Source organism: Canis lupus, chromosome 15, assembly GCF_011100685.1.
Source record: "Canis lupus familiaris isolate Mischka breed German Shepherd chromosome 15, alternate assembly UU_Cfam_GSD_1.0, whole genome shotgun sequence".
NCBI lineage: Eukaryota > Metazoa > Chordata > Mammalia > Carnivora > Canidae > Canis > Canis lupus.
The window spans coordinates 5,549,964-5,565,064 of record NC_049236.1 but is presented as its reverse complement, the minus strand read 5'-3'; the positions used below and the strand labels follow the sequence as shown (position 1 = coordinate 5,565,064).

Below are 15,101 nucleotides of genomic sequence, written 5' to 3'. Positions count from 1 at the left end.
CTGTGCATCTCCCTCCATATAAAAACCCGATCCCCCAAAAGCTCTCTGATTGCCACCCTACTGGTTCCCTTGTTAGCGAACGGACTTCATCTTTGATACGTGCTCATCCTATATTTGCGTGGATGACGCTTCACTTTCTGCAAAACACACTATGATAATCTAGATTGCTCCCTTCCTCCCAGGGGGGGAAACAGGAGTCCTAAGGTCCTCCTGGGCAACTGTGTCTTCTTCCCCTGGCTCCACCCTCGTCCAGCTGCCTTCTGTCCTGGCCCCTGGTCCACATCTTCTTTCCTGGAAGAGAATGGCAGCCACCGCCCCTCCCCGTGGGCCATACTTTTCTCTGCATGGCTGCAGTCATCGGAAATGGGACCCAGGCCGTCACGACCCAAGCTCCGGTTAACTCGATGGTGGCTCAAGGAACCATGAGCCCAAGGAGCAGCTCTTCTGTGTGGCGCTGACTTCATTTGGTCTCTCGGATGTTCCTAATTAATGCTAAACGGCTCCTGCACCCCCGAAATGGGCCCTTTCTGGAAGACACGGTGTTGGCTTCCTCTTCGAAGGTTCAGGGAGTAGGATATCGGGGAGAGATCTGGAGCAGACTTGAACCCCGGGCAAGAAAATTTAGTCCTAGCTTTGCCCAACCACATAGGGCACTGATTCTAGGCCCAGACTTTGGGATGGGCAAGGGGCCGGGGGGGAAGCAGGAGGTAGGGTCTTTGGCAAGATGAGCCAAAGGGTGCCTGGCCAGTGTCAGTGGGGAGTGGAGGTGCCCACCCTCCCACCATCCCATCCCGACACTCCTGCAAAGTAGCTGCTTAAATGGTAGTGACCTCTTGCAGGTGAGGAAACGGGGGTGCAGGCATGAGGTAGGTGACTCTCCGAAGGCCATAAAGCTCCTGAAAGGCAGAGCAGGATTTGAACCCAGGGCTGTTTCGATGGTATGCTGGAGCTGGCTCGCGCTGGCCTGAGGGAGCCAACCTTAGCACTTCTCAGCTCTTTGCGACCAGCGACCTCACATTGGCAGCCTGACCCCGGCCGCGGTGGGAGCATTTCTCCGTGGGAATCAGAAGCACCGCAAATCCAGGATTTCCCTCCCGTGCACAGGGAGAGCCGGTTGTACACCACCGTCTGTCTTATTCAAAAACTCCGACGCTCTTAGGTCCCCAGGGGTTACCAAACACACGATACACATCACAACTGTCTTTGGAGCTTTTCTGCGGGGGGACGTAGAGGCCACAGAGAGTGTGGGGGCGCGGCCTGGCAACCCTGTGACCTGAGAAGCCCCTCACCTAAGTCATTGCTCCCGACGGGACCTCGCTGGGGGCAGGCGTGCAATCAGAGAGCGGTGGAGGGGAGCGGTGGGGGGGTGCCTCTGTCCCCTGCAGCCCCGTCCTGAGCACGGGGCACGGGCACGGGCACGGGAGACAGCCCGGGCAAAGGTCAGGTGTGCAGCCCGCGAAGCCAGGCCATCTGGGTTTTGGGCACACCTACCCTCCCTACCTGGGTGGGTTCGGCTGCCAAGTGTTGGCGATGATGACAACGGGACCTAGCAGGTGGGGTTGTCATGAGGAAGGAACGGGGTCGTGGTTGTGCGCAGGACACGTCGGGTGCACGGCCCACGCCAGGTAAGCGTCTGACAAGTACTTGTCTTCTGCCCCCTGTGGCAGCAGGTAGTGACAGCCACGGGATGCAGCCCCAGGGACATTCCTGAGGCCTTTCTGCCTCACCCGTCGGGGCGGCACAGAAACAATCACCCTGAGCTAGTAGCAAACGTTAGAGCAGCGGGCCGCGTTCCAGGTGCCCTCCGTGCACTAATCCCTGGAGTTCTCATTTCCACCCTGCCCCAGGAGGGAGTCCTTATCACCCCATTTTGGGGGAAGGAACTGAGTCCCAGAGAGGTCTAGGCTTCACGGCTGGAGAGCAAGGGAGTCCAACCCAGGCAGTCGGGGTCCCGAGCACCTCCCTCTCCCTCCGTCCACACAGCATTCAGAGGGGCCTTTCGGAAGGATCAATCCCAGCCCGTCCCTCCGGTGTTCCTGGATCCTTACTGCCTTCTCAGAATGACTCCAAGGTCCTTAGCTTACAAAGCTCTCGGCCCCTCCCGCCTCACTTGTCCTCCCATCCTCCCCCACGTTTGTTTCCGGAACCAAACCACCTTTGTTTCCCTTCCCCCCTCCTCGCTGACCACTGACCCCACCGTGCAGCCCCTCATCCCCCCCGTGCCAGCATTTGTGCAGATGTTCTCTCCTGTGGCCGGGAGGTCTCTCTTCTCAACCCTCTTGCATGGGCTATTTTCTGAGATCCGATTCAAATGGCACCTCTTCCAGGAAGCCTCCCCTGACTGCTCCTTTACGCACCCAACAGGGTGGGTCGTGGGTGCTTCTGCTTTTATCTTGAGACCTCTTGGCTCTCACCCCTCTGATAACAACTCATAGTGTCTGTCTCCCCCCAGGAGCCCCTGAGCCAAATACTCCTGCAACGCAACATGGAAAGAGGAAGGGTCAGCCAGCCAAGTCGCCCTCTGGGGGCAGCTAAACAGCACTGGGAAGGGCGTGGGCCGGGAGACTGGTGTTTCCCATCCTCCTCTCCTGGGACGGTGGAGGCAGGGTTGGGTAAACTGCCTGGGGGGAGGGTGGGACCTGTAAGGGGACAGCTCACCTTCCATGAAGGCAGGTAAGGGAAGGTTGGGCAGTTTTGTTTTGCAGAATTCGAGATTGTGAGTTTGGGGCCAGAGCTAACTGCAGGGGTCATGGAAGAGAAGCTGACCTCTGCTCCCTCCGGGGGGTGGGGGAGAGGGGTGCCAGGCTCACGCCGCCCCCGCACGGGGCACAGCCCCTTCCCATGCAGGCTGACTGCATGGATACGTGAGGCCTGGAGGATGCCAAAGCATCAGCCTGCCCAGGGCATCCGTGCCTTGGTTCACCGTCCTCTGGGACCTGAGGCCAACCAGACTCTGGGAGGGGTGGCATCTTTGGTCTGGGTGGAGGGTCCGGGGGCTGCGGACACCAGCCCTTCCAGGCTCCAGATGGAGCACTGGGTCCGCGGACGCTCACACAGTGGCGAGCTCGGGCCTCACGGCTGGGGTCCCCTCCCTCCCTGTCACGCCGAGCCTGGGTGCGCAAAGAGTCGTAGGGTTTGCTGCACCAAGTGTCCCCACTCCCGGGACGCGAGGGCGGCGAAGACCAGGGAGCTGCCCAAGAGGCCTCTTGGTCCAGCTCCAATCCCGTGTCCAAATCGCCCCGGGCCGAGACCCCCCAGCGCCGCGCACGGTGAACTGTGCACAACCTTGTCGCTTGGCAAAAAGTTGCTGTTCTCGATGCCAAATGTTGACACGCTGAATTCAGTATCGACGAGGGACCTTTTAGAAACATTCAGCATAACATAATAGACTAATTCATTAGCACCCCATGGGTCTGATGGGTAGAAGCTGAAGCTCGGAAAACATTGCCTTAAGGAATGACAGATGAAAATATCTTTCCCATGATATAACTGTTATTGCCGGGAAGTGGCATTAATTGTGATTGCTTATCTATTAATTTATTATAATTCTTTTTTCACCTCCAGGCTTCTACCTACACATGACACGGACCAGGGGCTCAGCTGGGGCTGATTAACGCAGGGTTATCTGTGAACGGCTCGAAGCTGGCTGCAACAGATAGTGGCCGCTGGGGTAATTAAACTGTCTTCTGCGTGGAAGAGGCAAGTTTCGAGAATTTTCTCAGAGGCGAAGAGTTGGTGATGCAAGTTTCCTAAAGGGAAGGAGATCCGTGCCAAACACCGCGGCCCTCCGAAACGCAGCCTCCGCTGGCCAATGGACAGAGAGAGGCAGGATCACGAGGTGGACTCTGAAGCCAACGGGACTGGAAGGAGGATCCTGGAGCCGGAGCCGGACAAGGGCTGGAGTGGAGTGGAGGGGCCCGAGGGACAGAGCTGCTGTCCCGGCCGGCAGGGGGGTGAGGGGACAGATATGCCGGGGGACCCCCGCCCCGATGCATACACACATCCTCAACTGCAAATGCAGTACTCTTTGTAGTGCAGGGGGTGTGCCTCCCTGGGGGTGCAGATCCAGTCTCCCCGACCCTCACGGGGAGGCCCGGGGAGGGACGGGCGGTGGCCTGGAACAGCCACGCACAAGACCGGGAGTCAGGAACCAAGGCCTCTCTACCCCTGACCGGCTGCGAGACTCTGGGCAAGTCATGCAACCTGTCTGGTCCCAAGTGTGCCCATCGATTGACGGGGAGCGAAACCCCTCCTCTATGAAGAGGAAAACCAGCCATGTGGAGAAAGGGCTTAGGAACCTGTGAGGTGTGGGCCCTGCTGAGATTTGTGGAGCCTCCATTCCCCCCATTAGTGTCAATCACCATCCCCGGACCAGCGCTGCGGGGTGCGGCCAGAGGAGCCCAGCCAGCACCGCACACAGCTTTCCGCGTGACAGCTCCCGGCACCCCCCCCCCCCACCTGCCCTGCTGGGCCCCCTTCTTGCTCGGTGACCGTTATGGGCCTTGGTTTCTCCTTTCCTGTAAAACCAAGAGATCATACCTCCCTTGGAGAGGTGCTCTGAATTTCGGATGAGATGGAGTCCGCTTAATACACAGGAGGCACTTCATCCCCCGAACCCTTACGGACGTAGCACTCAGATAATAAACACCAGGCCCTCGACCTACTGCTCGCTCAGCGTAGCCATGCTAGGAGGCAGCGCTGTTTCTGTGGCTCGTGTAGGTGGGAAGAGGAGGCACAGGGGGGTGAAGTCACGGGCCCAGGAAAATAGAAGAACCTTGACTCTAACTCAGGCAGGCTGGCACCAGCGTCCACGCACGGTCTGAGCTGCTGCTATGACAAGGGTGTCGATAACTTCACTGGTTACTCTCTACTTTGTATGCTGGTCATTCACTCATTCAGCCCCTAATACGGCACCTCCTGCATGCCAGGCACTCTCTGGGCGCGGGAGCTGGACAGGTGAACCGGACACCCTCCTCGATCCTTATCTGCACCCAGGAAGCCTGCCAGCTGGAGAGCTTTGTGTGGAGCCTACACTCTGCACACACACACACACCCTCGCCCCGGTGCCCAGCTTGCTGCCGGAGGCCTTGAGAGCATCTGTACGGCTGCCAGGAGTGAGTACATGGCCTGAATCAAGGAGATCAAAAAGTAAGAGAAGTGGATGCTTTTAGGGCTAGAGGAGGCCCCACGGCCCTAGGACCCTGCCCTGAGCCTCCCTCCAAGACCTCTAACCTTGAGCCCAGGAGGGCAATGGCATTAATGAAAGGAACATGGGGTCACTAGGGAGGTGCCCTCTCTTTGGAGTCTTGTCTGAAAGGTCATGCCAGGCCACAGGGCTAGGGCCTAGAAGTTGGTCTCAGCACCCTAGGGGCCCAGGATGGGTGGACATGGCTCCCATGCCGGGGACAGGGCCTGGGGCCCCTGGAATGGGCCCCCTGCACCTTCCCAGCCTTGCTCCTCTGCCCTGCTCCCAACTCCACACGGGGTGGAACATGCGGGGTCTGGTGGCCTCACCTTTTGGCCTCTAATGACCTTCCAGGATATAGTGTGACGCGGAGAAGTCAGCTTGGGGAGGCAGAAATCCGGAAGGGACTTGGAGAAGAAGGTGCTGGATTTCAGTCACCAGCTTCCAGGACCCCTTTCTCCCCATGTGACTCCTGGCAGGTCCCCGGATCTGAGCTCTGGATCAGGTGAACGTGCGGGGGACGGGGTGGGGGTGCTGAGCTCTGCTGTGGGCACCGGGTACAGTGGGTGGCGAACGAGCAGTGCTGTGCTGGGAAATGCTTAGTAACCAGCTCTCGGGGGAGCGGAGGCTAAATTTGTAGTATTTGCCAACTTTGGTGGCACCGATAGTCGTTCCATGGCCAAATTCCAGGTACTACGTGCGACCACCGAACGTGGGTTTGGGAGCAGAAGACTACGACGGGCTCTAGCAACCAGAGCGAGCCTAGCCCAGCTCCCCAGTGAGGTGCGAGCTTGCCCCTTGGCCTTTGCTTATGCTCTTCCCTCCGCGTGGAACGCTCTTCCTCTCTCTCCTTGGCGAACTCCTACTGACCCCTCAAGGCCCTGTTTAAGCATCCGCTTCCTTGTCTCAAATGTCATGAGACACTCAGCGGAGCCCGGGCGCTGGGGAAGGAGTGTTACCTGGGTGCCAGATGGACGAGGGGACGCGGAAGCCTGCCAGGTGGAAGCGAGGCCGACGGGGACGGCAGGAGCCTGTTCCGGTGCCAGGAACGGTCAGAGATGCCGCCACTCACCCCAGAGCTGGGCTGGGTGGGACAGTCCACTTGGGGCCCCAGGGAAGTGCGAGAGGGGCTGGCTCCAAGACAGGGTGGTTGGTTGGGCGGTGGCGTCCCTCTGGCACAGGGATCTCTTTACTCTGCTGATTTCAGGCCACAACTAATCATCCTAATGGGTTTAAATGGCCCTGAATGTTCTGCGAGTTTGGACAGGACCCATCTGGAGCCTGAGTGGGCTGGCCCAGCTGACAGCCAGTGGGCAGACCTCAGCACGACGCTGCGGGAATCCAAAGCAGCATTTCCTTTTGTTGCGCGAGGGCCTGAGACATCACAGGGGAGCGTGTGGGTGGGAGCCCAGGGGCAGCATCCTCAGAGCAGCTAATACTTGCACAGCTCTTCACACCAACCAGGCACCGCTCACAGCATTTTGCTTTCTGAGCTCATTCAGCCCTCATGGCAATTCTAGGAGGTAGGAGCCACTATCGTGCCCATTTTGCAGACGAAGAAACTGAGGCAGGGAGGTTCAATGACTGGCTGGTAATCGGAGGGGCTCGTGTTTGCTCCTGCAGGCCTAGAGTCCCCCACCGCCCGTGGTCACAACGTGATGGCATTTCTCAAAGTGGGCGGCCCATGAAGATGACGTCTCCGGGCCCTTGCCGGGGGCCACGCCCAGAGCCTTCGGAAGCACGGCCAGCCTGAATCTCCGCAGCTGTCCCCACCCAGCTGACCTTGCTCCCAGGGCGTCACCCCCCCCCCCGACCCGTGCCAGGACCCGGAGGTACGTTACCAGAGTAGTGAAGATGAAGTGGTAATACTCGGTCATCATGCCCATGGCCATGGCCTGCGGGAGAGCAGGGCGTTAGCAGCCTGCACAGTGTGCCCGAGAAGCCCCCTCCCCATCTGCACCCCGGCGGTGGGGACCAGACAGACTGGCAGGGGCTCGGGGGAGGCTGGCCACCTGGACTGGGATGTTCCCCGAGACCACCTCCCCAGGCAGCCGTGGGCTTCACACTGGGGCCAAGTCACTTGGGATGGACTAACATGCAGAACCTTGGGGCACCTGGGAGGCTCAGTCCCTTAGGCATCTGCCTTCAGCTCGGGTCAGAATCCGGGGGTCCCGGGATCGAGCCCCCGTGCCGGGCTCCCTGACCAGTCTGCTGGTCTCCCTTTCCCTCTGCGTCTCCCTCTGCTTGTGCTCTTTCTCTCTCTCAAATAAATACAATCTTTTTTTTTTTAAAGAAATGCAGACTCTTGGGCCATACTCTGCAAGCAAAGATTCCAAATTTTGCAGGGCCGGGCTGGGCCCAGTCCCCTGGCTTTTCAGTGGGCGTCTCTGGGCCTGCAGTCTGGGGCCCCAGGTTGCCTTCTCGGTGCCCCGACCCCACTGAGTTGAGCTCACTGTAGACAGAGCCGTGTGGAAGCGCACCCTCCACCTGCCCCCCCAGCCCAGAAAGGCTGCACTGGGGCAGAGCCTCCGGGGGTTGGGGGAAGGAGGGTTGGAGCCAGCCCAGCCTCCCTGGTCCAACTGACCACCAAGCAGGCCGCACAGCTGCTGTGGAATTATGACCGTGCACCAACACGAAGCCTGCATTACGTACATTTACGTATTTTATCCGAAACCTATCACCTGTAACGTTCACGACCACAATGCATTGTCTACAGAGTTCTTCCGAATGCCGGGCCCACTAAGTACCCTGGAGGAAAAAATGTCCCAGGGTCAGGTTCACGTGGAAAGTGCCCCTCGTTCTCTCGCCCTCTTGGGGATCCACACCCCGCATCAGCAGGTGATTCGAGGTTGGGACCAGGCCGCGGTCAGTAGACGTGTTTGGTAGGAGGGTTCGGTGTGTCTAGCGGAGCAGCAGGTCTCTAGGTTTAATCCTGGATGTTTCCAAGTCAGGCATATGTGGGATGGATGACCTTGGGCCCCTTCCTTTCCCCTGGAGCCTCGGCTTCCTCACCTGTAAACTGGGCATGATCATCGTTGCCACCTGCCGGGGTGGCAGGAGCTACATGGACCTGGCCCACAGTCACTCCTCAGTGTGACCCACCAGGGCTCTGGCTGTTATAGGTGCGGGGAAGAGAAGGGAAGAGTTGGCAGTCACCCGGGAAGGCGGGGTAAGGGACTTGTGGGGAGCCTAGGTCTATTTATTCATGAGGGATACAGAGAGAGAGAGGCAGAGACACAGGCAGAGGGAGAAGCAGGCTCCCTGCAGGGAGACCATGCGGGACTCGATCCCAGGATCCCGGGGTCATGCCCTGAGCCAAAGGCACACGCTCAACGGCTGAGCCCCCCAGGCGTCCCTCCTCCACAGTGACATTAAAGACGGCCCACACCCAGGGCTGACTGAGCCCCGGACACTGGGGTACACTCTTCCCTTGCCTTATCTCAACAGAATCCTCCATCACGGCTCCATCTACGGAGGAGAGGATGACGCTGGTCCCCCAACACCAGCGGCAGAAGCAAGATTCAAACCCCCCAAGGAGTTATTTAGCCACTGTGTGAAGGAGCCTGAGGGAAGACACAGGCTGCCAGGCGGCTTGGGCCCGACTGGAGGAGGGTGGGACCTGGAACCCCCCTCCCCGCCCAGGACTTGAAAATGCTCCTATCCTGGGGGCTCAGCACCTACCCCCCACCCCCCACTCCGTGCGCCTCCTCCCCAGCTCGAGGTCGGGACTCCGCACTGCACAGAATGCCGCCTTCGCTCACCAGGGACCCTTTCTGGGGCCATACGATTGCCTTTTACACAGGCACTGGCTCAAATGTGAGTGTTTTGGGTTTCGGCTGTGGCACCCTCAAAGGAGGCTGTGGGCGATTTTGCTGTTTATGTCTCCGGGAGCTGGCGGGGGCTGCTCTGGCTCCCCGCATGCCACGCCGGGCTGTGTCTGGAAAGGAGCGGAGGCCCATCCAGGACCGAGAGCGGCTCTCCTCCCCCACGGTCGCTGCAAAGTCGAGCAGATGGTGCGGGGACTTCAATAAACCTCCCAGCAGCAGGAGAGTAACACCAAGTGCTGCGGGCTACGGGGAGCTCCCGGGAACTGGCGGCGCGGCCCTCCTGGGGCTGCTCCTGCGACCCCGGGGCCCCTCCGTGCTTCCCCCGAATGTCCTGGGTGGCCTCGGGCCCCTCTGGGCAGGCAGCGGGCTCACCCCCGGGTCATTCCAGCCGCACGCCGGCTCAGACCCTGAGGACACACTGCGCACCTTCTGTGCGGGAAGGGGCGGTGGGGGGGCAACAGGCGGGTCCCCCCATCCCCTCCAACCCCCCAGCTGCCAGGACTCACGCACCTGCTTGAGGATCTGGGCGGCCATGGTGTGGCTGCAGTCGAAGATGATGCGGAACTCCCGGCCCCGCTTCATCTCCTTGAGCAGGGGACGCGAGTCGTCGGAGTCAAGGGGGAGCTGGCGAATCTTCAGGCGGATGTTGTACCTCGACGGGGCCATGATGAGCTCCTGCAGTCGGATGAGCCCTGGGAGGCCCCGGGGTGCAAAAGACACACGTGTGCACACAGGTAGACACAGCCGCCGGCCCGCCCAGGCTCGGGTGTGCACGCAGGTCTGCGGACACAGACACGGATGCGTGGCCCACTGCGTTGGGTGCATGTGCAGGGATACAGCCACATGGGTCCAGACATGGGCACGGGGACACTCGGGTACAGCGCTGTGCACCAGGCTGTACACACCTGCACACGTGCACACACACACACACACACACATTTATGTGGGTATGCATGTTGACATGGACGTACACCTGGGCTTATTCACACACGCAGACCAAGGCGTGTGCACACAGATACATATACACCATACGGAGTCACCAGTAGGCACGGATGGTTGACCCCCGTTGACCACACCTACACGCTACCCCCTAAACTATGGCGTGCACACAGATTTACTTGGAGGCCAAACCAGAGGCCACCCCGCTTCATCACCCCACCTCTAACGCCGGGAAGCGTGGGACGTGCTCCAGGATGTACCCGTGAGCTATGCTCTAGGCTCACCTGTACCAACTGCTGGGCAGGGTAACCCCAGGTGGTATTTTGCACCCCTGACCCAAGGGCAGGCTGCCTCATTAACCTGACCCATTTTTCCAGGCTCAATGCAACCGCCTCCTCCAAGAAGCCTACCCCTACTGCTCTGTCGGAACAAGCCACACCCTACCCCCAGCGGGTGGCCTCCCGGCTCAGCACTAGAGCCTCCGCGGGCCTCATCTTACTCCCTCGTCCCACCAAGTGCTCCTTAACCTCAGGGCTGGGTGTCCACAGCCCCTAGCACAGGGCCTGGCACTTAGGTGATGCTCGACACAAATTTCCATAATTGAATTGACTTTCTGTTTTTTTTTTTTTTTTTTCTCCCCACACTGAAAAATCCATCCTCCACCCTGGCATTTTGCAGAACCACTTAATCTGGGGACTTCCAGGGAAAACTGAATGTCACTTCCTGGAGACAAATGGCTTACTTAGGTCTAATTAAGTTAATTTCTGTCACTATTTCAAGGTCCATTCTTGTGACTCTGGCCTGTTTAGCCGGGGAGCAAGCCTGCTTGCACCCTCAATACCCTTCCCCACTGCAGGGAGGGGCTGAGCCAGCAGGGGCCAGGCGCCCAAGGGGGCCATCCCCTCCCGCCCACTGGGTGCCCTGCCCACATTCAGGGCTTGGGGTCTGTGTCCTGACTGCACTGTCCACTCAGCCATGGTCCGTCCCCCACAAACAGCACTCTGGTTCTCCTTTGGGAAGCCACTCCTTCCCCATGCTCGGACCATGTGACTTGGGAGGGCCCCATCCCCAGCTCGAAGGGCACAGCATGGGGCCCCAGCCTGGCCAATCAGCATGCATGTTCCCCCAGGCATAGGGCTCAGAGACGGGTACATGACTGCCAGCTGGTCCTCTCAGGTGACTTCCAGAAATGGTCCCTGAGCAACCGGTAAGAGATGCCCCCTTTTCGACTTACCTCCGAATGGGGAGGAGGTAAAGCTAGGCATCACCACATAGAACCTGAGAGGGATTCCAACACGGCAGGAGTCAGGACGCACGAGGTCCTGATGATACCCATTTGAGCCTCTGGATCAAACAGAACCTGAAGCTAAAACGGCTTCTGAACTTCCCAGTAGAGGCAGCCAATCAAATCCACTCCTCCCTTTCTTTGTGGTTAAGCTGGTTTGCTCTGGATTAAAGTTTGCTATCAACTATCACAGCGTCCCCTATCTGGACGGAGCCCCCCTCCCCCTGACCCCCGAGTTTTCCAACAGAGCATCCAGGTTTCCAAAGCCATTTCCGACACAAATGCCTGCATATGTTCGGCTTCTCCTTCCCATTCCAGGGACTGGACACGAGGAAAGCAATCTGGCGTCCATCATTCCCCTCTGCGGGGGAAGACAGAGACATATCCCTGTGACCTAAGCCTCCCAAGGAGCTCTCCAACAAGCTTGGCCATGGCCATCAACTGCGGGCCACCCCCTAGTCCCCTGGAAGGTCTCAGACCCAGGTGTATGGGCTGCCAGAGGGCCCTGGAGTCCTAGAGTGCCCTGGGTCTTCCCCACACCAGGCTCAACAGCGGGCAGGAAGAGGCCATCAGCTGACCTGCACAGAGGACGGAGGGGCCCCAAGCTCCTCTGGAACATGCACCCAGCCTCACCCTCCCCTCCCCAACCAGCTCCCGAAATCCTCCGTTGGGTTGAATGATGCCACCCGCTTACACCTGTCACCCCGGGAGGCTCCCAGTCTTCACTGTGCTCCCGCTTGCTCAGAGTCACGCGCAGTATCAGCGGGCACGTGAGCTTTGGGGATGCAGGACGTGAGGGCCGGGACCGCCTGCACGCCGCCGCCGGAGCAGAGGCCACCAGAGTCTCCCTGTCAGCCAAGTGCACTGCCCCGTGTAATACACAGTGACCCACATCCTCCAGCAGCAAATGTCAGACCTCCTTCTCCATCAGTGTATTCCCCAAGGGGACCAGAGGCTCGGCTCAGCCCACCCCAGCAGAGGGTGAGGCTCTTGGCTCGCCCGAGATGAGCTTTCCTTCCTGGCTGCTTCCCTCATCAATCTCTCTCAAAATATCTGCAGTGAATCATGGTTGTTAGAATCCTGCTTTTCACTTACAAAGCACTTCTGCACTCATTACCCTATTTAAACATCTCCCTGTCCTAGAAGGCATGTAGACGAGGGACTTTTGTTCCAATGTTACGAAGAGACTGAGGCGGTTAAGTGACCGGCCCGAGCTTCTGCAGCGCGCCAGCCACGGGACCCAGACTCGAGACCCAACCCTTTGGCTCCGAGGCTGGGGCCCCTTTTCTCCACCTCGGCTTTTCTCTAAGACCCTTCCCTTCACTGTTGACATGAGTTTGTCTTTGTGTGCAGCTCAGGTCACGAAGGTGTGGCTCATCAAAGGTCCCCAGGCAAATGCTGTCGCCTCCCATGATAATCATTTGTGATATTCTAGAACTGATGCCCTGACATCCTGAGATCACGTGCCCAACGAAAGGCCAAAGTTGTTTATGTTCCTATTATCCCTGCGCTTTTGCGTGTTCACAAGATCATATTATAAGCCCTCCAACCATAAGCCCCAACATCTGTTTTGCTTCCTGCCCCAAAGAGGACATCCCCAGCTAACAAATCCCACCTCTCATCATTATAGTCTATATTATGGTAATAATACAATTAATAATAAAATAATTAGAGGCTCTAGAGTTATAAAAAAAAAAAGGCTCTTGTCCATGCTTGAGGCTCTTGCTCTTGTCTTCCAACTAACCCCAGTGCTTCTCCATGACACCCAACACACCAATGGTGTGGCCATACAGCGAGCTGTAACAACTCTTCTCTCAATGGTGTAGACCTCTCTGCGTCATCCTGTGGTCGTCCTTGTCTGCTGGATCCCAGGTGCACTTAGAAAGAGTTCTCCCTGCAGGAGGTGGCAATGATGACTCTAATTCTTCACCCGTCCCTCTAGGTAACCCCCTTTGCCCCATAACTAACTGTGCAGTGGGCTCCAACTGCAGGCAGGTGACCTGCCCCACTCACAACATTGGGCTCTAGCATGTAACCCGTGTTGGCTGGGGGTGTATCCACAGGCATGACACGAGCAGACATTTGGAATGGAATTGCACACTGTTCTTTGGCACCTCTGCCATGGTTGTGACAACATGTCCATGCGGGCCTGCTGGTGGGGGCACAGCCGGTTGCCCCTCTCATCTCCACCAACCGTCCAATGACCCCCTACCCCCACCCCAAGCAGGTGAGCGATCCAGCTGAGACACAATAACCACCTAGCCAAGCTCGGCCACTCACTCCCTGACCCTACGGACTCGGGAGCTTAAACAAAGGCTGGGTATTTTAAGCCACTAAGTTTTGGGGTGGTATGTCTCACAGCATCATTATAGAAATATCATAGAAACTGCTGTGTCCCCTTCTAACGTACTAGGAGAACCAAGGTTCTGTGTGGGTGGCTGTGTGCCGGTCCCGAGAGAGGACTCGTCCCTTCCCTTAGGATGGCAGGCACAGATCCGGTGAGCTGCAGGGGATGGTCGGCTGGGAGGTTCCCAGACAAGCTTTCCTCCTTGAAAAGAGGCACAAGTCCCATGGAGAAAAATCCCTTGGGCTTCTGCCCCTTCCTCTCTATCCCCCGGGGTGTCAGCATGTGAGGATGTGATGCTCGGAGCTGCAGCAGCTCTATTTTGACCATGAGAGAGAAAGCCAAGAGAAGCGTGATGACACTGACCCAGCGCCCTGACTCTGTCGAGCTGCTAAACCAGCCCCAGAAAGGCCCGTCTGCAGACTTTTTGTCAGTTAGAGAGAGAAGCACCTAGTGCTCAGGTCAGTTTGGACTGGGTTGTCTGTCATTCCCGCCACGACATCCGAACGCACACAACCCCCATAGCAGAGACAGCCCAAGCCTGGTCTTCAGGTGCTTCCCACTCTTGGGGGGCGGGTCTGGTAACCCACAAGCTGTCCCCTTGAAATATCCTGATTCCAGGAGCACACCTCCTCTTACCATCATCATCATCATTGAAGTCGTATTATTATTTGACTGAATCCACCCCCGAACCCCTAGGACCCGGGTGTTCTTGGCCAAACCCTCTCCATCACTGACTCCCGTATGTTTTGAAATGTCTGTTAAACGGAACTGATCTGAATTGAAAATCAGGTTGAATCAACTACAATTAAATACTGTCAGAAAGGGTGTCCTAGGCACCGGTAGGGGTGACAACATGATGACAGGATCGCCTCTTCCTTGGGAAGTTAGTTAACCATACTGCAGGCGAGTGCGTGCCCACCCAGGGGGACCACAGGTCATTCCAGGCCACCCGAGTTGATACTCAAGTGACGTGCACGCATCTCCAGAGCTAAGGCACCTGAGGGGAGGAGCCCCAGACGTCAGCCAGCGTCAGCCCTGAGAGCCTCATGGGCCCGGCACCTGCCGCTTTGCACAGCCTCTGCCTGGAGGCCCCAGAGCTGCTGGGCCGTGGGCCACGCCACGGTCTGTTCTGGCTGCGCCGTGTCCGGCTACAGTTTTTTCAGCATCGCCTCCGTCCACATCCAGTTCTTCCCTTCCATTATGGCCCCCAAAGTCTCTTCCAGGCAACCCCTCAAATCCAGGCCTCCTTTGCTCCCGCCTGGATCAATATAGGGCCGCTGGCCTTCTCGCTCTTACCCGCCCCAGCCAGGCTGTGCTTTCTCCAAGGGCTGCCATGCACCGTCCCACCCCCGCATTTTTTGCTCCCGCTGTTCCCGCCGCCTGTGATGCTTCAAGACTGCTCTCCCTGTCTGTCTACCCTCAAAGCCCAGCTCATGTCTCCCCCTGGTAAGTCACCCCAGATGAGCCAAGGCCGCAGGGCTTCCCCTCCCCGAGTCCCTTGGTGCTGACTCTATACAC

The 15,101-nt window shown here is 58.3% G+C and overlaps 1 protein-coding gene across 1 annotated transcript in view; it reads right to left on the bottom strand.

Annotated features, from left to right (window-relative positions):
* Positions 1–15,101, bottom strand: part of GRIK3 (glutamate ionotropic receptor kainate type subunit 3) — a 221,037-nt gene that overhangs the window by 61,804 nt on the left and 144,132 nt on the right. Inside the window, exons 4-5 of the mRNA XM_038557875.1 lie at positions 9,523–9,704; positions 7,027–7,080 (exon numbers count right to left, since the gene is read on the bottom strand). Of these exons, the coding sequence (XP_038413803.1) occupies positions 7,027–7,080; positions 9,523–9,704 (236 nt within the window). The remainder of the gene's footprint in view (positions 1–7,026; positions 7,081–9,522; positions 9,705–15,101) is intronic.